Here is a 26,721-nt window from a genome sequence, read left to right as displayed (position 1 = left end):
CTTGTCCCTGTTATAGTACTGATAAATAGGAGAACCAGGTCTTGAACAAAAGTCTAACTCCAAGCCAAGTGTTGTTTCTATTACAGGTTACCTCTTAATAAAGATATTAACAAAATAAAACCTGTTCTAAGGACAAATTGCGATGTATTCAACATGACCATGTCTGATACAAACTTACATCATATAAAAATGAAAGGAATTATGAATATTTAACCTAGAAAAGAAAATAATTGAAACGGGGATAGGGAAGGGAATGATCCTGGCCATATCTATGTATCTTAAGGGCTTTTACATAAAAGAGGAATTATATTTCCCCACTATTAAAATTTGAGCTTGAAAAAAAGAACTTGTTTTCTATTTGTATCCCCAACTCTTAACAGTGCTTGCACAAAAGTAAAACATTTAACATTGTTCTAAAAGGAAAAATTAGGACTCATGTAGAAGTTAAGAGAGAGTAAAATTTCAACAAGAATAATTAGATAATTAGGGTTCACTAGAATATGGTATAGATCATCTCATTAAAAGAATGACTGGAAGATGTTCAACCTGAAGCAAAATACTAACTTGCTAGCAAATGTATGTGAAAATATTCAAGCAATTCCTTCAAACAACAAGTAAAAGGTCTGGGTTAATTATTCCATAAAACACTAAGATGGAAATTATGTATTTTAGTTTTAAGCTTTAGCAACTTCAGATGCATAAATGCCACAAATTTACAAAAAAGATGCCTTAAAAAGTTTAATTATTTAAATTTTTTGTAATTTTTTTTTTTTGGTTTGTGAAATTTGAATAATAAATTCGAACAATATAGAACATCCTGTCATTATGCACTGTATGTATAACAGCTTCAAGATACCATTTTCTCAGATAGATGAATCAGCAGAGGTGGATCTCTTCCTTGACCACTTGCTTTATGCTTCACCTCCATTTTTATTTCAGTCACTTGATTTCCATTAGACTTTTTCCTCTAGAGTCATATCAAAATATGCAACAAAACCTTATTCTCCAGAAAACCCCCCAAAAAATCACAAAAAGTCAAATACAACTGAAAACAACTGAACAACAGTATTTAACTTATTAAAACTTCAACTGCCTTAAGGACTTTTGGGACATATCAAATACACATTACACACACAGATAGATACATGCACATATAAATATTCAGGATATCTCAAATAGTTTTTTTTTTTTTTAAACTCGATAATAACAAGCATTTTAATTTATATTATTTCTTATGTAATGTCTAACAGTCTTAAATGTAGTTAAATACTTAGTCGACTAACAAAAGTGATTTTTGCAAAACTAAGAAAAGGAATGAGAATGTTATTATTTTAACAGAATAGTTTTAGGGAAAAATGATCTAGTTTTATAAAAATACACAAGGTATTAAACTTTTGGTAATGATTACTTTGTTTGAAGTTCTGAAGTCAGAATACTGAGGTATCACATATTAAAAGATAATCAGAACATGAGTATCAAGTACAAATATTCTTTTAATAAAGCTAAGGAGAAACATAACGAAGATGCTAAAATACATTACGTCTCTGACCTCCAAGTTTAGAAAGACCTCAGAAATGCCTCTAATAAAATGTAGCTTTTATGAGCCTAATACCATCATCTTTAATCCCATAAATTTTGTATTTAAGATAGAAGATTTAAAAGCATTAAAAAGGGCTTAATAATATTATCAGACTTTCAGGTTCAAACTAAAAAACAAGAATTATTTCATAATCTATAATTTATTGTTTGCCAATAATGTTTATATTACTTTACAAATAATACAACTTACTAAAACTATTGAATATAACCCAAAACTTCATAAAGTAAGATACCTTTTGCAGTACGTAGCAAAGACTGCCTTCCTGCACCAAGTAAAGATGTAACTCTGGAAATACAGGGTGGAATTTCTTTATCCAGTATAGGGCCAATACGTTGACAGATTTGCAACAGATGATCAGGTGCCACATGTTTATTTGACAAGACCTAATTGGGATAAAAATTTAAAGCGTATAGTCTAAGTTTATAACTTTAATATATTTATATTTATCATGCCTCATAGGTAGTTTGCCAAATTCTGTTAAGTCTGCCTATAAAAGATACTTTTCTTCAAACACTATATTGTAGTTACTTTGTATATATTCATTATGCGTATATGTATACCACAATAAAATGTTAACTACCTGAGGGAAAGGACTTGTTATATTTGCCTTTGTATTTTCTATGCCCAAGTATCTGACACACAATAGTTGGTATTTAGTTACTTTGTATATATTCATTATATGTATATGTATACCACAATAAAATGTAAACTACTTGAGGAAAGGGACTAGTCATATTTGCCTTTGTATTCCCCATGCCTAAGATCTGACACAATAGTTGGTACTTATTTTCTTGATTAACTGATGTTATTAAGTTTCAAGCCATTATTCCTCTTGGACTACTATAATCCAGTATACCCATTTTGAGAATATTTTCTCTCAAATCTAGACTTCACACAGTTGTTAAAATAATAGAACAGATACCACTTCTCTTTTGAAAAAACTGTCAGCAGTTTTCCATAACCTGCCAAATAAAACACAGATTAGCCTGGCATTCAAGTCCATCCTAAATATGGCTCCACTTCAACTTTACAAGGGTAGCTGGTGGCTCAGTAAATAAAACGCTGGGTCTGGAATCAAGAAGACCCAGAGTTCAAATCCAGCCACAGACACATACTAGTAGTCTCACCCTGAGCAAGTCATTTAACTTCAGTGTTTGCCTCAATTTCCTCAACTACAAAATAAGGATAAAATAAGGATGAGTTTGTTCCTCAGAAAAATCCTAGAAGATAAAACTACATATCTGTAAAAAGTATTATTTAGCACAATACCTGGCACATCATAGTGCTATATAAATGTTTATTCCCTCCCCCTCTCCTCTTTTCTAGCTTTATTTCACATATTTCATATGTTCAGCCAAACGGACTATTCTCCAATCTCATCCAGGATTCTCACAACCTCTACTATTCCCTAAAATGAAAATGGCTTTTAAAATAGCTTACTAAACAAATTCTGCCTACTGATATCCTTTCCTTAGTTCATAGGTCTAGCTTGATAACTGTTCCTTCCACAGCTAGAAGGTATTTTCACCCTACTTTGATTTGTGCATTTAAAAATCATTTATGTTACATGCCAAGTTATCCATGATACATTTTATCTCTTTACTACACTGTAAGCTTCAAGCAGGCAAAGACTGTCTTGGTATTACTCCTTGTATACCCCAAACCTAATATAATAGTAAATTTGCAGAATGTATTAAGATGGTAGGTCAAATTTACAACAATGTTATTACTACTAAAGGTATGTATTTCTGTTAATATATCCAATTTGAACACTGAAAATAAATTCAAAACTAATTTCAAGTCACTTCCCCAGTTAATTTTGTAGCAGTCAATAAACAGGAACTAAATATGTATGTTTCTGTATTTATTTATCCACATGCAATAACTGTAGTATAATGAGTACACAAAGTGCTTCAAGACTATAAGAAATGAGTTGAGTCCTGCCTCAGACATTAAGATATTGATTAAAAACTTCCATGAATTTATCACAGCCTCATGTTGCTCATATGTAAAAATGGGGTAATACCAGAAGTACTTACCTCACAGATTTGTTGTAAAAATTCAATGACAAAGCATATTACCCTACTTTAAAAAAAAAAGTATATAATACTTTTTTTTTTTTTTTTAAGAGCACATATATGACCTTCTTATTGAGGAGTGGGAGTGGAGGTAGACAGAAAGGAAGAATATCTGGAACTCAAATTTTTTAAAATGATATAAAAAAAATAGTTTTACATATAACTGAGGAAAATAAAAATATTGAAGGAAAAAAAGAGCAGATATACAAGTTTAGCAGTGAATACTTAATAATTTGTTGGCCTGAACTTTTTTAAGATCTAAAAAGTTTCCAAAATTCTGTGTTGTAAGGGAATGCCAAATAAGTTTCAGAGACCAAAGAATAGACTCTTATGTTGTTACACTTATTTTTCTTGCACTGTTGTACTTATTATTATTATTATTTTTTTTTTTGCTTCCTTCATGTAAATACCTCATTCTCTCAAAGTCTACTGTTAGCTGAGGCTCCTTTACCCTTATCCAATGCAGAAGGAATGAAGATTTTTAATGAAAACTACATAGCTTGGGAGAATATCGTTAACCTATTCTCAAAAATTACTGAAATGAAGGAACAGAGATCTAGGAAAGGAAAGAATCCTAAGGAAGCAGTTATTTAAAAAAAAAAAAAAAAAAAAACTTTAAAAGTTGCTGGTCTAAAAAAGTATTTAAAAGCACTAAAAGCTTTGTTAACTTTTAAATTACATAGTCATATTGCAGTTTCTTCCAATTAACAGTCATCAGATTAACCATCACTTACAGATTCCTCTGCACTTAAAAAAAAAAATCTAGTTTTATTTACATATTGGCTGGGTGAAAATATTTTTGGGCTCTCTCAGACTCAGTTGGTTTTGGTGAAAGCACAAAAGGATTCTGGACACCAACATCAGACTACGCAAAAAGCAGTATATGAAAACTCACAAATTCTGCTAAGTACAAAAGTCCGGAAAGCAGAAATAAAAAAGAAAAACTTAAATAGTATTAAAAAAAAAATCAACTAACAAACATTTCATACCAGTACACTATTGGAGCTGTGAATCAGTTCAACAATTTTCGAAAGCAATTTGAAATTATGGATATAAAGTGATTAATATAGCTATGTCCTTAACCTAGAGATTCTGTTATTAGGCATTTACTTCAAGAGGTCAATAATTAAAAAAAAGAAGATACACATAAACACCAAAATATTTATAGCAGTAATTTTTGTTGTAGCAAAGAATGAAAATAAGCATTTATTAAAACAATTACTATGTGCCGGGCACCATGCTAAACTCTGAGGACACAAAAGAAAACTCAAAAACATTCTCTGACTTCTAACAGCATACATTCAAAAGAAACAACATGTAGATAAATTAGCATATGCAAAATACTAGCATGTGGAAGAAACGAAAACAGGTTACCTGCTAGAGGCCTCATTTAATTTGATTCTTTAAGGATATCAGATTCTGAAGTCTATAAAGCGAACTGCAGGAATAGGGATGACCAATGTAAAAATATGGTTACAAGCAATAGTTTCATATATGAACAAAAAAGTAGACCAATATATATCAATCTATCAATAAATATTAAGTAACAACTAGGTGTCAGCCATTGACCAAAGATAGTCCCTGTTCTCAAATACATTGAAAGCAAGCTATATACAAGATAAACAGGAAATATTTAACAGAGGGAAGGCACTACCATTAAGAGATTTTAGTAGAAAATGGATGAAATTTTAGTTACAAAAAATCAGGAAGATCAATAGTGGTGGTAGAGGAAGGAAAAATATGGAGAGAGAGAAAATGCTCAATATACTAGATCATAGAGGAGAAGAACACATATACAAGAAGACTGGAAAAGTAGCAAGATGCTAGGTTTTATGAAAGTTAACCAAAGTTGGGGCAGCTAAGTAGCACAGTGGTCAGAGCATGGATCCTAAAGTCAGGAGGACCCAAGATGAAATTCAGCCTTAGTCAGCTGTGTGACCCTGGGCAAGTCACTTAACCCCAATTGCCTCACACACACTCCCTCTCCCCTCTGCCCCCCAAAAGGAAAGTTAAACAAAGTTTACATCTGAGTCTAAATGAAGTAGGGAATCATGGGAGCTCATTAAGTAGGGGAATGACACAGACCTTTAAGAAAACTACTTTAGCATGTATGTGAAGAATGGATTTGAATGAAAAGACTTGAAGGGAAATCAATTAGAAAACTACTACTACTTTAAAAGTCCAAGGGAGAGATGATGAGGGGCTTGACCTAATGATTTTGGGGGGAGGGAGGGGGGAAGGGGGAAGGGTACATATATAAGAAACATTGCCAAGACATAAATAAAAGATGGGTAATTGACTGGATCCATGGAATAAGAATGAGGAATGAAGAATAAGGGATGAGGGAATGAAAGAGCAAAGGTTTTGACATGAAAAATTTAAGATACCTAAAGGACAATAAGTACATCCAATATTTATTGTGCTGCTAAAAAGAACTGAAGAAAACCAAGAAACCACACTTGAGCGCACTACAAATGAGTTACACACTTTCAACCAGGTCATCCCTTCAGCAAGGCAATCTTTTTACATCTCACTAATCAATTTGCACTTATCATATAGGATATGTATCAAATCCTTTATGTAATCTCTCCTGAGGAGTCCTGAGGAGGAGAGAGAAGGAGGGAAGGGGAGGAGGGGAGGGAAGAAGGGAGAAAATTGACCAAGAGCTCCTCTTTTATCTCAAATTACTCAAATGTTTTCTCTCATGATTTACTCCTATATCCCTATTTCATATGAAGAGATGACTCATCTTATCAAGGACAACCCTTCTTTCTATAGTCTTGATTCCTAATCCATCTTACCTTTCTCAAGATTAGTGAGAGAATTGGGGGTATTGGGGTTAATCTTCAATCTCTCAGTAAATGGCTGCTACCTACAAACATGCCCATTCAACCCCATTCTTTAAAAACTCTCATTTGTTCTGATCATTCCCCATTAGCTACCATTCTCTCTCCTCCTCTTCATAATCAAACTTTTTTTTCTTTGAAACACTTTCTCCTTTTTATCAAAAAAAAAAAAAAAAAAATTCATTGCCAACTTGATAGCACCCCCCCCTTTTTTTTTGGGGGGGGGGAGGGCAATCAGTTCTCAAACCAATAACAAAATCAAGGATAATATTTTAGTATATTCCAACTAGTACTTAAAGCAATTGAAATGACTAAGAATTTTGAGAACATGAGTGATAAAATGAAACTTAGAATTATTAAATTTTCTTATGATACTTATTAAAATTTGCCAAATAGCTCTGCTATATAATTGTATGAATAAAATGTATCTTTCGTCAACAAGGTATAAAGCTTAAAGAGAATAGTTAATAAAGGCTTCAAGGTAACTTACCATTTCATAGCTAAACTATTTTTAAATTTTTATTTATCCCCAGTTACATTTAAAACTTTTTTTAACATTCATTTTTTTTTTTTTTTTTTTTTACATTTTTGAGTTCCTGGATTCTCTCCCTTATCCCTACCCCAAGTCCCCATTAAAAAAATACATGTGAAGTCATATAAAACATTTCCATAAAAGTTATGTTGTGAAAGAAAACATGTATCACTTAAATCTTTCATGATTAGTAGTGATATTTTTAGGTCAAAGGACATGCATGAACTTATAGTCCTTTGACATAGATGATATCAATCATAGATATGATTATCAATTGGGGGATGGCTCTTAATTTTTTTTATAAATTTGATTCTGTTTCTCCTATGTTTCAGAAATAAGGTCTTATCAAAGAAATTTGCTTCAAAGTTCTTTTTTTATAATTATTATTGCTAACTGTATTTCTCCCCATTAATTCCATTCTCTCTACTTTGTCCCTCCATTAAAAAGCTACTTGCTACTCCTTCCCCTAATATGTCCTCTCTTTCATCACCTTCCTCCCTTCCTATATCCCATTTCCCTGTTTTCCTTCAGAGTAAGATAGATTTCTGTGTGTTTTACCTCTTCTTTGAGCCAATTCTGATAAGAGTAGATTTCATTCTCTCCTCCTTCTCTCTTCATCTCCATGATAAAAGCTCTTTCTTGACTCTTTATGGTAGATAATTCATACCATTCCACTTCTCCCTTTCCCTTTCTCCCACTACATTCTTATCTCACCACTTAACTGCATTACTTTTTAAGATATTTTCCCTTCATATTCAACTTACCCTTGTGTACTTATTCTACCTGTACTCCTAACTGCTCTAATAATAATAAAAAAAATTCTGAGTAAGAATGTAAATAGATGAATCTAATTTAAGTCTGTTATGATATCATTTTCTTTGATTAACTTATCCTTCCCTTTTCCTGAGTCCTGAATTTGAAAATCAAATTTTCCATTCATCTTGGGTCTTTTCATCACAAATATTTGAAAATCCTCTATTTCATTGATTGTCCACCTTGTACCCTGAAGGATTGTTTTTCTGGACAGATAATTCTTGGATTACAAACTCTTTAAGTCCTCCAGTTCTTTAATGTAGAAGCTGCTAAATCTCATATGATCCTGACTGTAGCTCCACTATACTTGAATTATTTCCTTCTGGATAATTGGAATATTTTCTCCTTTACCCATGAGTTCTGGAATTTGGCTATATATTCCTATAAGTTTTCATTTGGGGATCTCTTTCAGAAGGTAATCAGTGGATCTTATTTTACTCTTTAGTTGTATAATAGCAGAAAGTTTTCCTTAATAATTTCTTGAAAGATGATGTCCAGGTTCTTTTTTATAATCATGACTTTCAGGTAAACCAATAATTTTAAAATTATCTCTCCTAGATCTACTTTCCAGGTCAGTTGTTTTTCCATTGAGATATTTCACTTTTTTTTTTTTTTCTATTTTTTCATTTTTTTGGTTTTGCTTTATTGTCTTGATTTTTCATCAAGTCATTAACTTCCATTTGCTCAATTCTAATTTTTAAGGCATTATTTTCCTCAATGAGCTTTTGTATTTCCTTTCCCAATTGGCCAATTTTGTTAAGGCACTCTTTTCATTAGCTTTTTAATTTCCTTTTGTATCACTCTAAATTTTTATCTAAGAATATGTCCTTACATATCCCATGATATGAAACATTTTAAATAAATGGAACAGAAAGCATATTTATCAAATTTACATGTGACAAAATTTTTAAAAATATCTAAAATGGTGGATGGCAGGATCCAAAAAGATCAATGGGCTAAAACAGAATAAAATGGAAAAAAATAAATTTAGCAAGAATAATAGTAAGAACAAGTCACTGAACATTTTAGTTGGCAGGAATTTCAAAGGCTGTTTATTCTAATACATACCTCAACAAAAATTCCCACTATATCATACCCAATAATATAATCTCTGCCTGAGAATCTCCAGTGGAGAGGGCCCAAGCTCCAATGGTGATTTCTTTCATTTTTGCAGTTTTTCATTTTATTTTCAAATCCAAGTTGGCTTCTTCACAAATTCAACTTATTCTAATTTTGTTCTCAAGTGTAATGAAGAACAAGGCTAATAATCTCTTCTATATAACAATCCTTCAAATACTTGAAGTGAATTACCTTGTCACCCTGTTGTAAGTTAAGACCAAGCCAGCTAGTCTAATGATTAAGTTTATTAAAGACTGGAATAAAATGAGATGCTCATAGACCATGTGTTAGTTCATTTAGCCACATCATGAAAAGGATATTCAGCAAGGAAACAATGCTCTCTCACTTCAGATCAAAACCAAAGTAGAAACTAAAGAGCTGCAATGTCTTTGCTTCCATCCCAAAACATATCTGGTCAATAGGGTATGATTTGCTCTTCAATAGAACATCTATCAAAGTCATGATAACGCCTATAGGCCTTTTTATGCCCTAGCCAGCAAAGAAGTTGTGTCAATGGCTGCAGCCTTAGTCCCACAAACAAATCAAGTACTAATCTTCTATAGAGTGGATAACATTGGGGATGATGAAACCCTGATAAAAAGTGGTGACAAAAAAGAAAAAGCAACAGAAACAGAAGAGACAAAGGTAACACAGATTATAGTTACCAATCATCAGGGTCATTTATTTAGTAGTACCCTTTTCATAAAGTCTGTTCCAATGGTAGAGTCAATACCAAAACCTCTCTTGTACCATTCCCATCTCAATGTTTCCCACACTACCAAGCCACATATAATGTTTACCACACTGCCTTTCCTAGAAGCCCTGTCAGGATTAGAGAAGGCAGTTTCAAATCTCTGGTTAAGAAATCTTTGCTGAGGGGCTGCCACTTTCTCCTAGTAGAGGCAGGTTAATTTGCCTTCACATTCATCTAGAACTCAAGAATGCCAACAAATTATCTATAGAAACCCCATTCTTCCAGATTAGAAATATATACTCCACACCTATATAGAGTTTCACCTCTCATATTAAAAAGCAAGATAGGCTCTATCAAAGAATACAACCCCTTCATTCCTCCAAACCCTTTCTAGTAGGGAATTAATTGCCAGAACAACCTCAAGGTGGGAAAAGCCAAGCTACTGGGGTGAATCAGTGTGTGTGGAGTTCTCAGAGAAAGACAGACTCTGGTGGGCCTAGTCAACCCTGCATAAGGAGGGAGAAAGAACCAGCTCAAAGTGGTCAACCAGAACTATGCAGAAAAGCAATTTGTCCTCATGAGCAAGGTACTATGAAAGCTGGAGGAAGGGATAGATGGAGACAAAGAATGAGCAGAGAAACCACTGGATTAGATGGCCCCCTTTCTTGCTAGCATGGAACATTCAATTTGTTAGGGACATGTCTTCAAGAAATATCCAATCATGCAACTCAAGAGACATAATGAAAATGAACTGTGATTTGGAAAGAAAATCACTTTGTAAGAAGGGAAAAGACCAATTTGTCAAATGGGGTCAGATCTATGACCATGAAGGAAGATAGAAACCCTGCTTGGCATGAAGAACTTTACTGGGCAGGAGTTGATTATTCATCCTTAGTTTTTTTGGGATGCATAGGATGTCAGATTGTACACCACCTTGTACAACATGACATCAGGGACCCCCCCCCATGATCAAATTGACTAAAAAAAATTCAAAAAGTCATAATTAAACTTTTTAAAAAAATTAAACAAGACATTCTCACTTGGAAGCAGGATAAAGGTTTAGACTATTGACATGTTTTCCTCATCATCTGAGAATAAAGCAAATGTGAAGAGCTCCAAGAGCTCCTGGAGGCATATTAATTAACCCTGCAGCCTCTCCTCCTGATTGGCTAGTTCTTTCTAGACCCTCCATTTTATAGAAGATACTTATGTTTACATTCCTAACTCTACAGACTTTCTCTGCCATTCTCCATCCTACCCTTCATCTCCTGTTTTCTTTATATATGGTCTTCCTCTATTCCTTATATGAGCTCCTTGAGGAAAAAATGTCTCTCTTTTTACTTGTATTTCCATTCCCAGGATTTAGTAGAGTGCCTGCCACATAATAACCACTTAATAAATCATAAATAGTAAACTATAGATTGTTTGCTTTTAACACTAGGGTTTTCGAAAGCCTACTAAACAAAGGCTGTATTACTTACTATATATAAAATTAAGCAAGTTGTAATCTCTCTTCTAACCTCAGTTATTACAGTCAGAAAGGCAGAGCAATTGAGGAAATAGTTTTTACCAAATAAACTTTATAAGGTATCAACATCTTCCCTGTACTCAAAAACCTGCTTATAAGCAGTAAAGCAACGGTTTTCCCAACTCTATGAAGCAAAAGTCATCTCCTTTTTACATAAAAATGTCAACTCCATTGATCATTTTTATAAAAAAACTACATAATTTTCTCATGTGGTATTTAATACAAATAAAATTTGAAATTTCATAACAAATCTTAAACAATAAAAGCAAACTTATTATTAAAATCCTTTATAGTTCTTAGATTCACAACTCATAAAAATAAAAACCTTTAAATTATTATTATGCATCAACTTTTTTTTTATAATCTAAAACAACTTGAAAACTATTCATAGCTCCTTGCTCATATTTCTCAACAAAAGTTATTACCTAGAGCATTCAAAGGTCAAAATTACTTGAGGGACCACATTTTTAACAAGCTTGTAGACTTGTATTTCAACCTAACATCAAATAGGCCTCATCACTGCTGAATCCAATGCAATTTTCCCATATTATTTTCATTAAAGAAAATCATTAAGAATTTTCTCTTAATGTCACATTTCCACCAAATGTTTGAAAAGTTAATACCATCCCTGGCATCAGAAGGTATGTCCCACCACTGTGTTACTCTGAACAAGCCACAACCTTTTAAAATCTATAGACAGTAGTAGTAGAGAACATCAAAAAAGTTAACTAGGGGTAGAAATGATGGAAACTCTATATTCTGGCAAAGCAAGTATCAAAGGGTCCAGAGGGTATTAGAATGCAAATAGTATTTCTTGCTTCAAAAGGAATGATTCAGTGAAAGTCAACCCAGGAGAAATGTTATCCCATTTAAGCACAAGATTTAAGCACATATAAGCACAAGAATGAAATTCTAAAACTCATAAGAAAAAAATTCCAATAAGGATGAAAAACATGTGTCTGAAGAGATTAATGTAGACACAAAAGTAATACATCATCTTAAGATTTTAAAAAGAAACACATAAAACACAGAAATAAGAATAAGTAATATAAAATAATGTTTAAAAAAACTGTCAGGAAAGTTGAAGTTCAGAATGAACTGAAACTGGCAAAGAAGTGGACTAAAACAAAAAGGGGTTTTATTAGAAGCTGTATTAGAAGATCAACAAAGCAACGAGACTCTACTTAGAGCACCTGACAACAAAATAAAAGGGAAACCACAAAATTTTTATTTTGTTTTCTTTGCAAAGAATATAACAGGACCAAAGTTACTTAACAAGTGATCGATACCCAAGCCAAATAATCAAAAAATAATGAAAATTCCTCATTGGCCTTGATTACTTCAAGGTACCTGGATCAATTTAACTATATCCTTGAGTCCTGAACAGAGGTAACTACTAAGCTATAATTTCATGACATTTAAAAGATTACAGAAAACAGTAGCAGTTTTCAAAGAAGGGAAAAGACCACAACCTGCAAACTATATATCAATGAACTTAACTTTGATTCCTGAGAAAATGATTCTAGGAAGGTTTATTTAAAAAAATTAGTTCATAAACGTTTAGGAAAAAAAAGGAATAATTATAAAATACCAGGATGGTTGCATCAAAAACATATAATAATAGACAATCCCATTTTCTTTCTAAATTAGTAAATGATGGGAATGCCAGGATATTATTTACTTACATTTTAGCAAAGCAGGATTCTGAGAGGATGATGGTAGAATTAAGACAAAGTAGCAGGCTCTCAAAAACTCTCCCACAAACAACATAAAATGCTACGTCAAAGTAAACTATTAAATCACATATATAATCAAAAGTTGCAATAAAGAAGTTGTATTCCTAAAACAACTGGGGAGGACCTCAGGAAAGACCTAACTTTCTGACTAGGCAGGACTGAGGTGCAAACACCTTTAAGCATACTCTGCTGAGTCCACAAACAGGTTACAGTGCAAATGGATCTGGTAGCCATTTTAGCTTCAGGAAAGTTAGCTTCATAGTGTGGAGATGAGACAATTAGGCACTGGAAAGTTGAAGGATGCTCCACTGCATCCACTGCAATAGCAGGACGCCAGGCAAAGGTGTGTTCACCAGACATGGCCTAGAGCTATAGTAAGTGTGGTAGTTGACACCATGAGCAGTTGAAGGAGAGGGGACTCCCCGATTTAGTTTGCAGGGCAAATGTGTTATCTGAAGCTTGCAGTTGAGAAGAAAACATTAAAAGGGAACAAGAGTGTTTGTGGTGACACTGTAGCTGAAAGTCCTAGAAGTGGCTCAGGGTCAGAGTAGAAAGCCTGAGGTAAGGCCATGAGATAGTGCTTAGAAAACAACAGTATGAAAAAATCTGAAGCCTGAGGAGCCATCACCCCCTATCCCTTCCATCCCCATTTCTGTACACACCCTGGGACTAACACCTATAATATACTAAAATAAACTATTAAATGTACAAATAAATACATGAGTGAGTGCATAGAAAAGAACCCAACAACCCAATCACAGACAGTTATTATGGAGACAGAAAACACCTGAATTCATACTCAGAAGATGATAAAGTTAAAAAAAAAAAAAAAAAAAGCCACACACCTACTTCAAAAAATGTCCATATAATCACAAGCCCAAAAAGAATTCTTGGAGGAACTTAAAGAGGATGCTAAAAATCAAATGAGAAAGGTTAAAGAAAAACAAGGGGAAAAAATGAGAGCAATCCAGGAAAATCAATAAAATTATGAAAAGAAAGCCAACCAACTGGAAAGAGATCAAAAACCTTAAGGAAGAAAATAACTTCTTAAAAACAAGAATTAGATAAGGGAAAACTAATAACTTACAATACATCAAGAAATAATCAAATAAAGTCAAAAGAATGAAACAGAAGATGCTGTAAAACATCTCCACAGAAAAATAATAGATCTGGAAAACAGATTTATTGAACCAACTGTACGTTATAATCAAAAAAAGAATCTAGATATGATATTAAAAGAAATAATTATGGACAATTTCCCTGAAGTGCTAGAATGAGAAGGTAAAATAGAAGTAGAAAAAAAAATCCATTGATCACTACCTAAGTAAGACACTCTAAGATGAAATCTCATGGCAATATTATAGCCAAGTTTTTAAGTTCCCAGGTCAAGGAGAAAATACAAGCACCGAGACCAAAACAAACAAACCCCACAATTTAAATAGATTTAATAAATTTAAATTAGAGCTAGACAAGATCTGGAAACTTCTACATTAAAAGACTGAAACATTTGGAACTTATCATTTCAAAGAACAAATCAGTTTAATTTGCAACTCAGAATAACTTACCCAGCAAAGCTGAATATAATACTGAAGGGGAAAAATAAAAGGTATTTAATGAATTGAAAGACTTGCAGGCATTTGTGATTAAAAAAAAAAAAAACTCAATGGAAAATTTAGGAGAAACAAAGTAAACATTAAAGATCAACTACAGGGACTCAATAGGTCAATCTGTTTACTTCTTTTATGGGAAAATATTATCTGTACTCCTAAGAATGATATCATTACTTGGGTAGTTGGGAAAGAACATACATAGAAAGCTTAGTGTTGAATTATGATGGGATGACTCCAGAAAATAAAAACTTGATAGGGAAAAGAAAAATGGAATAATTATCTCATTAAAAATAAGACATAAAAGGAAGAGCTGTTACAGTGCAAGTAGATGGGGGTGGACCTGAAGAAGGGACCCCGAAACTCTGAAAATCCTTAAAGGAGGGGAATCATGGCGGTGGACGAGAATAAGTGCTTCACCAAAGGCGGCAAAAAAGGAGCCAAGAAGAAAATGGTTGATCCATTTTTGAAGGATTGATATGATGTAAAAGCACCAGCTATGTTCAACATTCACAATATTGGCAAGACACTGGTGATGAGGACTCAAGGAAGAAAAATTGCCTCTGATGGTCTCAAGGGTTGAGATTTGCAGAATGATGAGGTTGCTTTTCAGAAGTTCAAGTTAATTACTGAAGATGTTCAGGGTAAAAATTGTTTGACCAATTTCCATGGAATCGATCTTACCTGGGACACAAAATGTGCTCCATGGTCAAAAAGTGGCAGACTACGATTGAAGCCCATGTTCATGTCAAAACCACCGATGGCTTCTTGCTCCGCCTCTTTTGTGTTGGTTTTACCAAAAAGCACAACCAGATCCGTAAGACCTCTTACGCCCAGCACCAATAGGTCCAGCAGATTCATAAGAAAATGATGGAAATCATGACCCGAGAGGTGCAGACAAATAACTTCAAAGAAGTTGTCAATAAACTAATTCCAGACAGCATCAAGAAATACCAAATCCATGATGTATTTGTTCGAAAAGTCAAGATGCCCAAGAAGCCCAAATTTGAATTGGGACTAAGACTAAGAACTTTTAAAGGTTGAAAAATAAAAATTTATCTTAAAAAAAAAAAAAAGACTTGGGGCTGTGTCCCTTATTGAGGAAGAGTTGAAGCAGATTTTATCCTTCAAGGATTTTCTGAGTTTTGGGGTCCCCTCTTCATTCCTAACTTTAATCTCATCAAAACATCTAGAAGGGAATAAAAGTCTTCTAAATATAAAGAAATAGAAGAACAAGAAGCCAGGATAAGGGAGGGACTTTTAAAAGGGTGTATAGCTCAAGAAGAAGGAAAATGGAAGGAAGAAGAAAAGGGAGAGATTCTTAAAGGGATGGATAGATGATAGAATAGAATGGTAAGGAGAGAGAGTAAGGGAGGGATTCTTTTTAAAAAAGGATGGATTAGGGAGGTAGTGGTTAGAATTAAATTAGGCATGTGAGGAGAGACAGGGTAAAAACAGAGCGAGGACAAATAGTAAGGAAAAATAAGAAGGATGGAAATACACCACTAGTAGTTACAATTGTGAAGGTGAATGAGATGAACTCACCCCCCAAAATAAAAAAGAACAGCAGAATGGATTAAGAAAATCAGAATCTAACAATATATTATTTAAAAGAATTTTTTCTTTAAAAAAGATTTATGCAGAAAGAATCAAAATAAGATTCTTATTTTGTCCCCAAAATAAGGACTGGAGTACAATTTATTAGGCTTGAGCTACAAAATAAACAAATAAATAGGAAAAGCAATCCTGATTTCCAACAAAGTTGAAGGTAAAATAAATTCAATTAAAAGAAAGAGGGAAACTACATGATGACAAACATCATAAAAAAAGTTAATAACAGGCAAGGCAACAATATCAGTACTAAACCTATATGCACCAAATACTATACCACTAAATTTTTAACAGAAGAGGTAAGAATTATAGGTGGAAATTATTAAGAGTCGAGGACTTTAACCTTTCTCCTTTAAAATTAGGTAAATCTAACAAAAAAAAAATAGTAAAGAAATCAAAGTGAACAGAATCTTAGATAAGCTAAATATGATAAATATCTAAAGAGAATTAAGTGGAATAGACCTTTTTTCAAGGATTCATGATACCTTTACAAAAAAAAAAAGCCATATATTAGAAAATAAAAACATTATTGTTAAATACAGAAAAGCAGAAATGCATCCTTTTCAACTCATAATGCAATAAAAATTCTATTTAAAAAGGAACTATGAAAATACAGCTTAAAAACTAATTTAATTTTAATCTTGAATAATAAAAAGGTTAAGTTAAAAAACAACTCATAGAAACAATAATTTCACTAAAAAGAATGACATTGAAACAACTTTTCAAAACCTATGAAATATATTGAAAAAGCATTAAGAGAAAAATGTTTATCTTTAAATGTTTATATAAATAAAACAGAGAAAGAGCAAATTAGGGAAAAAATTAAAAAATCCCAATTAAATATCAAGTTGGAAGTTCTAAAAATTAAAAGTGAAAATAATAAAATTGAGTGTAAGAAAACCATTGAATAAATAAATATAGGAGTTGGTTTTATGGGGGAAAAAAACAACAATAAAATAAACCATTGGTGAATATGATTAAAATTAGAAGAAAACAATCACTGGTATTAAAATTAGATTAAATTACAAATTGTCCAATTATATTCCCATATATTAAATAATTAAATGAAAAAAATTGAACAGACCATAAATAAATTTTGGGAAAAAAAGAAAAAAGTATCAGAACAAGATTGATTTACAAGTGAATTCTACCAAATATTTAAAGATCAACTAATTCCAACATTAAATAAATATCAGGCAAAGAAGGCATACTACCAAACTCCTTTTATAAAACAAAATATGATACTGATATTTAAATTGGGAAGAGCAAAATCAGAGAAAAAAATTATAGAATTTCATTAATGAATATAAATGCAAAAATCCTAAATAAAATACAAGCTAGGAGACTGTAACTATTTACATACTTCATTATATCATTAACAAAGGCAACAAAAAATCATAATTATAACAACAAATGCAGAGACAACCCCCATTTTCTATTAAAAATACTTGAAAGCATAGATATAAGTAGGTTTTTCCGCAACATTATAATAAGTATATACCTAAAACCGTTATTTATATTTGTATTTGTTATTTGCAAGCATTATTGTGGGGATAAGGTAGAAGTTCTTCCCAGGAAAGTCATAAATGAAACAAAAACGTCCACTGTCACTTCAACATGGCGTTAGAAATGCTAGCAATACCAATAAGAGAAAAAAAAAACAAATGGAAGCAATCAGAATAGTCAATGAAGTAAGAAAACATCTCTTTTTGCAGATGATATAACAATATACTTGGATAATTCTAAAGATATAATTAAAAAAGTGGAAACAATAATTTTAATAAAGTAGTAGGATATAAAATAAACTCATAAAATCATCATTTCTATGTACCACCCACAAAATTCTGCAAAAAGAGATAGTAAGAAATGTCCTAGTAAAAAAAAAAAAATTATTTAAAATTTGGGATTCCACATTTTCTCCCTTCCTTCTTCCTTCCCTTTACCCTCCCTGAGACAGTGAGCAATCAGATATAGCAATTTTCTTTGTAGTGGCAAAGAACTGCAAATTAAAGTGATGCCCTTCAACTGGGTAATGGTTAACAAATTGGGGTATAAGATTGTGATGAAATACTACTGTGAAATGATTGAGTTCACTGATTTTAGAAAAACATGGAAAGACTTACATGAAATAATGAAGAGTGAAATGAGCAGTATGTGAAATGAAAGAATATTTCTACTACAATCTAGTAGAAACACTATCCCAAGAACAACTTTGAAAGAATTCATTTTAAGTATTATACTCAAATGAACTTCAAAGGACTTATGATCCATCTCCAAAGAAATGGTAAATAGAAATATGTACATTAAGATTTTCACACACACATACACACATTTATGTGTACTTAATGGTGGTAACCTTCTATAGGATGAGTGGGGAGGGAGGGAGGAAAAAAAAGTGCACAGTAGTGAAAAAAGAAAACTTAGAAGGAAGCACAGAAAAGCAGGGTATCTGAAAACAACGTGTAGTATTAAATAGTTGTGGTTTTTTTAAGTCAACAGCGTGAAAACGAAATTCATGATTTTTTATTGCACTCTTTTTACATTGTACTGTATACAAGAAAATGTTCTTTTGTCTGTTTTTGTTTAAAACAAATTTTTAAAATTTAAAAGATTTTAGCAAAATTTTTCAAGTATTTCAATTCTTGTCAAGATGAAGATATGCATTAAATAATTAAGTCACTGATTCAGAAATGATCCAATGCCAGATTCAAATTTAACCTGTTAACTGTGTACAAATATCTGAAGGGCTATCACGTAGATAAAACATGTTCTGACTGGCCAGAGAAAGAAAAAATTAGGTAGATGTTGCAAATAGACAAATGTAAGCATGAAATCAGGAAAAACTTACAATTCATGCACTCTTAAAAGTAGAACAAATTGCCTAAATAAGAGATAAAAGATTCTCACTTTCTTGGAAATCTTCAAGCAAAGGCTGGATTTTCTGAATACATTATATTGAGTTTCCTTTCATTTACTGGTTGGACTAAAATGGCCACAACCCTTCTAATTCTCATTAGTCTTGTTCATGTGAGATATAGGTTATCTTATAGGAATGTAAATGAGAGGAGATGGAGAATATTTTTTTTTTCTTGAGGAGGGAGATGTACACATGTTTATAGGTTATAAGAAAGGAGCCAAGGGAGGGAAATGATGAGAGGAAATAATTGACCATGGTCAACTCCTAAGCCTGATGATGTACAGGAACAAGAACACAAGGAGGAGGATTAGTTTTAGCAAAGGCCAACCCTTCTCAGAGAACAGATTCAATGAGAGAACAGGAATGATAAAGAGGTTTTGACAGATAACTTAAGGAATTGAGAAAGATCATTAAAAAAAAAAAAACCTCAATTTTCTGAGTACAGAAAGAGATACAAGAGATCACAGAAAAAAATTACCCATAATCTGATATAGAGAAGTACAGTTTTGGAACAGCAGCTGTGAAGAATTAAGGAAGAGGGAAAGATAATTACTATGTTCTAGCAAGGGTTCATTATATTTTAGTGGAACCATGTGATATGGCTGTGGTTTCCTCTAATATACACCAGTAAACAAGAGGAGAAAGAAGTTGATGGAGATTAACCAAATGCTTTTTCTTGGCACCTGGTAGGCAACTTGTTTGTAGAACAATAAATTTTCAGTTTAGAAGACAACTATGTGGTCAAAATAATGAAGAAAATAAGTTTGAAGTAAGGATGGTAGCCTTAAGAAAAGTAGAATGACTGATAATTTTAGTGTTGAAGAATAGAATTGTTAAGAATGGAAGCATAAATAGTAATAAAAGGTTGGAATCAGTAATTTCAGAGTTCAAGACCATGTAGACAAAATGAGTGATAATAAGATCAAGGATATACCCATCCACGAAGAGAGATGTAGGGAAGTAATGGTCATGGAATTTGAGCATAATTAACCATGAGGTGAAGATTTAGAGGGGATATAAATGTGTCCTCAAGTATGAAAGGAAGATTCAGGGGATAGGGAAAGACTGGGGAGGGAAAGAAGAGGTGAAGACAGAGACACATAGAGAATTCCTTGGGAAAGTTATAATAACGAATACAGGTAAAAGGCTCCTATAGATGAACAAAAAGAGGAACTGGATAGGATGATATACTCTGATAGTAATTCTCAAAGAGAATATAGCAGATAAATAATTTGGAAATATCAGTAAGTATACCTAATCTGCTTCTTGGTACAATGTATAAGGGGACCCCAGAGAAGATAAGAGGAACACAACTCTGAAATGAGAAATCTTCAAAATTTTGTCCCTAAAAGAAGCTGAAGTTAAGAGTTTTAAGTTTTAATAGAACTCTAGATGGAGTTATAGATAGGAAAAAGAATATAGGAAATCCTTGGGAAGAACTTTTCATCATAATGACTGTTGCTAGTTGCTAGTTATAAAATAAACCCACATAAGTCATCAGCATTCTTATATATCACTAACAAAATCCAACAGTCAAGAGTTACAAAAAGAAATCCCATTTAAAGTAACTACTGATAGTATAAAATATTTAGGAATCTATCTGCCAAGGGAAAATCAGAAACTTTATGAGCAAAACTACAAAACACTTTCCACATAAATTAAGTCAGATCTAACTAACTGGAAAAATATTAAATGCTCTTGGATTGGGCGAGCAAATATAATAAAGATGACAATACTACTTAAACTAATCTATTTATTTAGCGCTATACCAATCAGACTTCCCAAAAACTATTTTGATGAACTAGAAAAAATAACAACAAAGTTCATATGGAAAAACAAAAAGTCAAGAATTTCAAGGGAATTAATGAAAAAAAAAAATCAAAAGAAGGTGGCCTAGCTGCACCAGATCTAAAATTATAAGGCAGCGGTTACTAAAACTATCTGGTATTGGCTAAGAAGTTGATCAATGGAACAGGTTAGGTTCAAAGGACAAAACAGCCAATAACTTCAATAATCTAGTGTTTGACAAACCCAAAGACCCCAGTTTTTGGGATAAGAATGCATTATTTGAGAAAAATTGCTGGGAAAATTGGAAATTAGTATGGCAGAAACTAGGCATTGACCCACACTTAACACCGTACACCAAGATAAGGTCAAAATGGGTGCAGGATCTAGGCATAAAGAATGAGATCATAAATAAATTGGAAGAGCATAGGATAGTTTACCTCTCAGACCTGTGGAAGAGGAAGGAATTTATGACCAAAGAAAAGAACTAGAGATCACTATTGACTACAAAATTGAAAATTTTGATTATATCAAATTGAAAAGTTTTTGTACAAACAAAACTAATGCAGGCAAGATTAGAAGGGAAACAATAAACTGGGAAAACATTTTTACAGTCAAAGGTTCTGATAAAGGACTCATTTCCAAAATATATAGAGAATTGACTCTAATTTATAAGAAATCAAGCCATTCTCCAATTGATAAATGGTCAAAGGATATGAACAGACAATTTTCAGATGATGAAATTAAAACTGTTACTACTCATATGAAAGAGTGTTCCAAATCACTATTGATCAGAGAAATGCAAATTAAGACAACTCTTGAGATACCACTATACACCTGTCAGATTGGCCAGAATGACAGGGAAGGGATGTGGGAAAACAGGGACACCGATACATTGTTGGTGGAATTGTGAATACATCCAGCCATTCTGGAGAGCAATTTGGAACTATGCCCAAAAAGTTATCAAACTGTGCATACCCTTTGATCCAGCAGTGTCTCTACTGGGCTCATACCCCAAAGAGATACTAAAAAAGGGAAAGGGACCTGTATGTGCCAAAATGTTTGTGGCAGCCCTGTTTGTAGTGGCCAGAAGCTGGAAAATGAATGGATGCCCATCAATTGGAGAATGGTTGAGTAAATTGTGGTATATGAATGTTATGGAATATTAATTTTTCTGTAAGAAATGACCAGCAGGACGATACAGAGAGGATTGGCGAGACCTACATGAACTGATGCTGAGCGAAATGAGCAGAACCAGGAAATCATTATATACCTCAACAATGATACTGTATGAGGATGTATTCTGATGGAAGTGGATTTTTTTTGACAAAGAGACCTAATTCAGTTTCAAATGATCAATGCTGCAACTAAGACCACCTGGTTCTGTCCCTCTGGTATATGGGATGGTAGAAAAATCCATTCTTCCCAGCATATGTTAATAAGCAGTAGAGTTCATTGTGTTAGTAATTTAGCAAAACTAGATCCAAAACATAAGTTTATTCAGCAATCCCACAATCCGTGCAATAAGGTGATGTAGTGGATAAAAAATCTGGGGCTGAATTCCAATAGACTTGTGATGGAAAGTGTCATCTGCAACTTTCTATGGAGAGAGAGAACTATGGAGACAATGTGGATCAAATCATAGTATTTTCATCTTTTTTGTTGTTTTGCTTTTCTTTTTTCTTTTCCTTTTTGATCTGGTTTTTCTTGCACAGCATGATGAATATGGAAATATGTTTAGAAGAATTGCATGTTTAACCTGTATTGGATTGCTTGCTATCTCAAGCAAAGTCAGAGGGAGCAAAATTTTGGACAAGGCTTTGCAAAGATAAATGTTAAAAAAAAACAATTTCTGCATGTATTTGGAAAAATGAAAAGTATTATTTCTTTTAGAAAAAATCTTGGCCTATATTCAAGAAGATCTGAGTTCAAATAATAATCTTAGACACTGATAAAATTTGTCACTTAATCTGTTTGTCTCCGTTTCCTCAACTGTAAAATGGAGATAATTAAGAATTATTGTAAGATTCAAGTGAGATAATATTTGTAAAAAGAGCTTAGTAATATGGCTCACACATAGTGTGAGGTACTATAAAGAACTATAGAAACATTATTCTCTTCCCTCTTCTCCCTTCTTAGTAATTAGTCTCTGCTGTAAAGAGGGGAGAAGGGAAAAAAAAGGCTAAGCAGTTATACAACTTCCTATAGTTGAAGATCATGAAACAGTTTCATCCTCAGCAGAGAAACAGGTAAAATTATTAGGTTAGAATAAAGTACACATGTTCAAACGTGATTACTATATTGGATTTGTTTCTTAATATTTCTTTGTCACAAGGGAAGAGTCAATCTGGAAGGAATGTAGAGTTAAAATAACTAATAGTCAAAAATGCATCAATAGAAGAGTTTCTTTAAAAAAAAAAAAAGACTTCTTATAAAAAATTTGGATAGGAAGAGATAAACAAGAACAAAATTTATTACCCAAAATAATTTTTAAATATTTTATTTTAGCTTACTTATCTGATAATTTCCTCCAAACCCACTAATTCTCTTTAAAAATTAATTGATTTATTTAGATTTAATTAGATTTCCAATCTAACTATTGTTGTTCAATTGTGTCCAATTCTTTGTGACTTCATTTGGAGTTTTCTTGGCAAAGGTACTGGAGAGGACTGTTATTTTCTTCTCCAACTCATTTTGCATTTAGGAAGCTGAGGCAAACAAGAAGTGACTCTCCCAGGGTCACACTACTGATAAGTTTGAAGCTGGATTTGAACTAGGGTCTTCCTGACTTGAGGCCCAATATTTTATTTATGCTACCTAGTTCCCCTTGTGTTACGTACATAGAAAGACCCGAGTTCAAATGTGCCTCAGACAATTACTAATTGTGTGACCCTGGGTCAATCACTACCAAGTAAGTATCTGAGACCAATTATGAATTCAAGACGAGAAGTGTTCCTGACTCCTGGGCCAACACTATCTACACTTCAATACCTAGATGTTCCCCAAGGCTGACTATTTTAATAATTATTTTAATCTTGTAAATAAACTAGTTAGCATCAATAAGGTTTTCAAAGATTGATTTTGTGCATATGCTATAGTGGGGGTGATTGTATTCAGTCTTTCAGTAATGTATGACCTCATGCACCATACGGTCTATAAGGTTTCCTTGACAAAGATAATTGGAGTAATTTGCCATTTACTTCTCCAGGAGATTAAGGCAAACAAGTGATTTGCCCAAGGTCACACAGCTAATAAGTGTCTGAGACCAGATTGTACTAGCACATACATTCCATAGCTTAATCCTACAAAACTGCCAACACATGAAATTAAGAACTGAATTGGTGATACTTTACACCAAGGAAGAAAATGGAAAAAAAAAAAATAGAACCTAGAATTTAAGTCCTTAGTTGTGTTCAGATACATTTAAAGGTACACACACAATGAAAGGTTAGAAAGAAATCAAATGTATATTAAAAATTTCTGTAGTATCCTACAGGGGTCCTCAAACTTTAAACAGGGGACCAGTTCACTGTCCCTCAGACTGTTGGAGGGCCGGACTATAGTAAAAACAAAAACTTTGTTTTGTGGGCCTTTAAATAAAGAAACTTATAGCCCTGGGTGAGGGGGATAATCATCCTCAGCTGCTGCATCTGGCCCGCGGGCCTTAGGTTGAGGACCCCTGCTCTAGAATCTCCACAAAGGAGTTAAAATGATACCCATGTTTGTTAAGCAGATAACACACTAATTATTCTCCAATTTCAAGATCCTTGAAATTGATTTTTACTAATCAATAAGCAGGAAAGAACAGGTAAATTATGAGATAATGATCAAAATTCCAAAGACAATGAAAACCAACTAGACCAGGGATAGGGAAATATCCAGCTGCAGGCCATATAAGGCCTGAAAAATCATTTGATCTGGCCCAGTCAACTGCAAGCTAAGAGGAGCTGTAAGTTGGGTACAATAATCCCCCACTGCTTTAGTTTTTAACTTGATTATTTTGTATGGCTCACAAATGACATTATAATCCAAAAGGTCCCCATCCCAGACCTAGATGAATGTTCCATCCCTCCTTATTAAAAATCACCTAGGACTTCAAATCCACAAAGTTATCTAAGTTTGTCGAGTCTTTTTTTTTTTGGGGGGGGGGGAGGATTTTTAAAAATCTGCAATATATAATGCAAAAATCTCACCAAGTCCTCATATTTCCAGTCATGTTCATTGCCTTCCCAATCCAATCTCTTCGGCAACAACTAGAAAATAAAATGCACACGTATTACCAAAACTTTGATTTGGGACAAAACAGTTAAATGACTTAAAAAGAGAAGGCACTACCCACAAGGCATGAAACGGGGGAGGGGACACGATAGAGTTGGGAGGGGGACGGGAGAGAGGAAGGATGCGAGATAAGTACAGACCTGGTACTGTTCCAGTTCCTGCACCAGCACCTGCAACAAACAAGACACTTGGTGAAAAGATTTTTGTGGAGGGAGGGGGGGGGGGGATTGAGACAACATTCCTCTCCCACCACATCCCCCCCAATCCAAAGAAGTGGAGAAGATACAGCTGATAATGCAATCGCTCAGCGTGGGGCGAAAAAGAGAGAGAGGGACCGACCCAACGACTGTCCTCTTTACTTACTTGGGCTGCTCTCCGGCAAGGACCGGCAGACAGGTACCGGGCGATGAGGAAATAGAGCTCTGCGGGAAGAAGGGGAAAACAAGAGTTGAGCCGGGCCAGCGGGAGAGCGCGCCAGTTAGAGGTGGAACGACGGGGGAAACCGTCGGCTACAGGGAAAGGGACAGCAGAGAAGCCAACTGCGGAGCCCTGGTCGCTACAGAGGAGTAAATGGGAACTCCCGCCTCCTCTTACCCGACTCAATGGGCGGCACGGGATGTCTCGAGGCCGAGTGTTCAGCCATGACCGAGCGGAGAGGCTGAAAAGGGTAAAGGACTGGCGTAGGCCGCGCCAGGGCCTAACTGAGATATTCACTTCGGGGTACAACCCTCCCCCTCTTCCCAACTCCGACTCTTTCCTGCAGCCATGCAGCGCGGCGACCTCGCAGCGTCGTGACGTTGTCGACGCCGCCGACGCCGACGCCGCCACCACCGCAGACGGCGCGGAATGAGAAAGAAAAAAATAGTTCTATCTTTGAAGGATTTAAGGGGAGGAAAAAAAAAAAAAAAAAACAGTGACTAAAACCTCCTACAGGAAAGTAAAAGTGACTTCCGTTTTAGCACTAAAAACACATTTTAGGTGTTGAGAAGTATTTCCTTCAGCAGCTTGTCCTGGGGAACGCAAGGGGATGGGAAAGCGCAGATGATTTTTGGAATTAGTGCGCGCGGTGAAGCGACCCCTCCTTGTTTTTCAACTGTAACTCATAGTGCTGTTGCATGGGCTGAGCCAGAACTGCTATGTAGGGTGTTTGCTGCGAATGCGGTGTTTGGAATCTGGAGTGCGGCGTTTCTGGAAGGTTCTCGAAGGGAGACAGTTGCAAATTTTTCTCTGCCCTGATGGAGCCCCTTGCTCCGGGCAGTTGGCAAGAACGAGCATCGGGACTTAGGCGGCCGTCACGTGACTGACCCTCCCCCTCCCCCCCAATGGATGCGGGGCTTCAAAAGTGAAAACCCGGCTGCCCTGTGGAAAGAGTAATAGATTCCCTACCGGTCTTGAGGAGGGCTCCAAGACACCCTTTGGGGTGAAGAAGTATATAGAGACATACAAGTGATTAAAGATCACACTGCAGATCGATTACCAAGATTTGATGAGTGGCAGACTTAAATCCTTAGTCGCAGAATTCAGTTAGGTGGCTGCTGCCTGGATATGAAAGACAGAGAAGATACCCGCTGCTGAGA

At 34.1% G+C, this 26,721-nt stretch overlaps 1 protein-coding gene and 1 pseudogene across 2 annotated transcripts in view; one reads left to right on the top strand and one right to left on the bottom strand.

Moving 5' to 3' along the window:
- The window catches only part of BRWD1 (bromodomain and WD repeat domain containing 1), a 146,348-nt gene extending 119,890 nt beyond the window's left edge, over nt 1-26,458 (bottom strand). For both annotated transcript variants that reach the window (XM_031959203.1, XM_031959204.1), the window contains exons 1-5: nt 25,739-26,458; nt 25,508-25,566; nt 25,285-25,314; nt 25,060-25,119; nt 1,833-1,983 (exon numbers count right to left, since the gene is read on the bottom strand). In XM_031959203.1, the coding sequence (XP_031815063.1) occupies nt 1,833-1,983; nt 25,060-25,119; nt 25,285-25,314; nt 25,508-25,566; nt 25,739-25,787 (349 nt within the window). In that variant the 5' untranslated portion in view covers nt 25,788-26,458. The remainder of the gene's footprint in view (nt 1-1,832; nt 1,984-25,059; nt 25,120-25,284; nt 25,315-25,507; nt 25,567-25,738) is intronic.
- Nucleotides 14,945-15,986, top strand: LOC105749794 (annotated as a pseudogene).
- Nucleotides 26,459-26,721: the final 263 nt, after the last annotated feature.

Source organism: Sarcophilus harrisii, chromosome 3 (genome assembly GCF_902635505.1).
Source record: "Sarcophilus harrisii chromosome 3, mSarHar1.11, whole genome shotgun sequence".
Taxonomy (NCBI): Eukaryota; Metazoa; Chordata; class Mammalia; order Dasyuromorphia; family Dasyuridae; genus Sarcophilus; species Sarcophilus harrisii.
The sequence above is the reverse complement of the archived record's forward strand: the minus strand, read 5'-3'. Positions and strand labels throughout refer to the sequence as shown.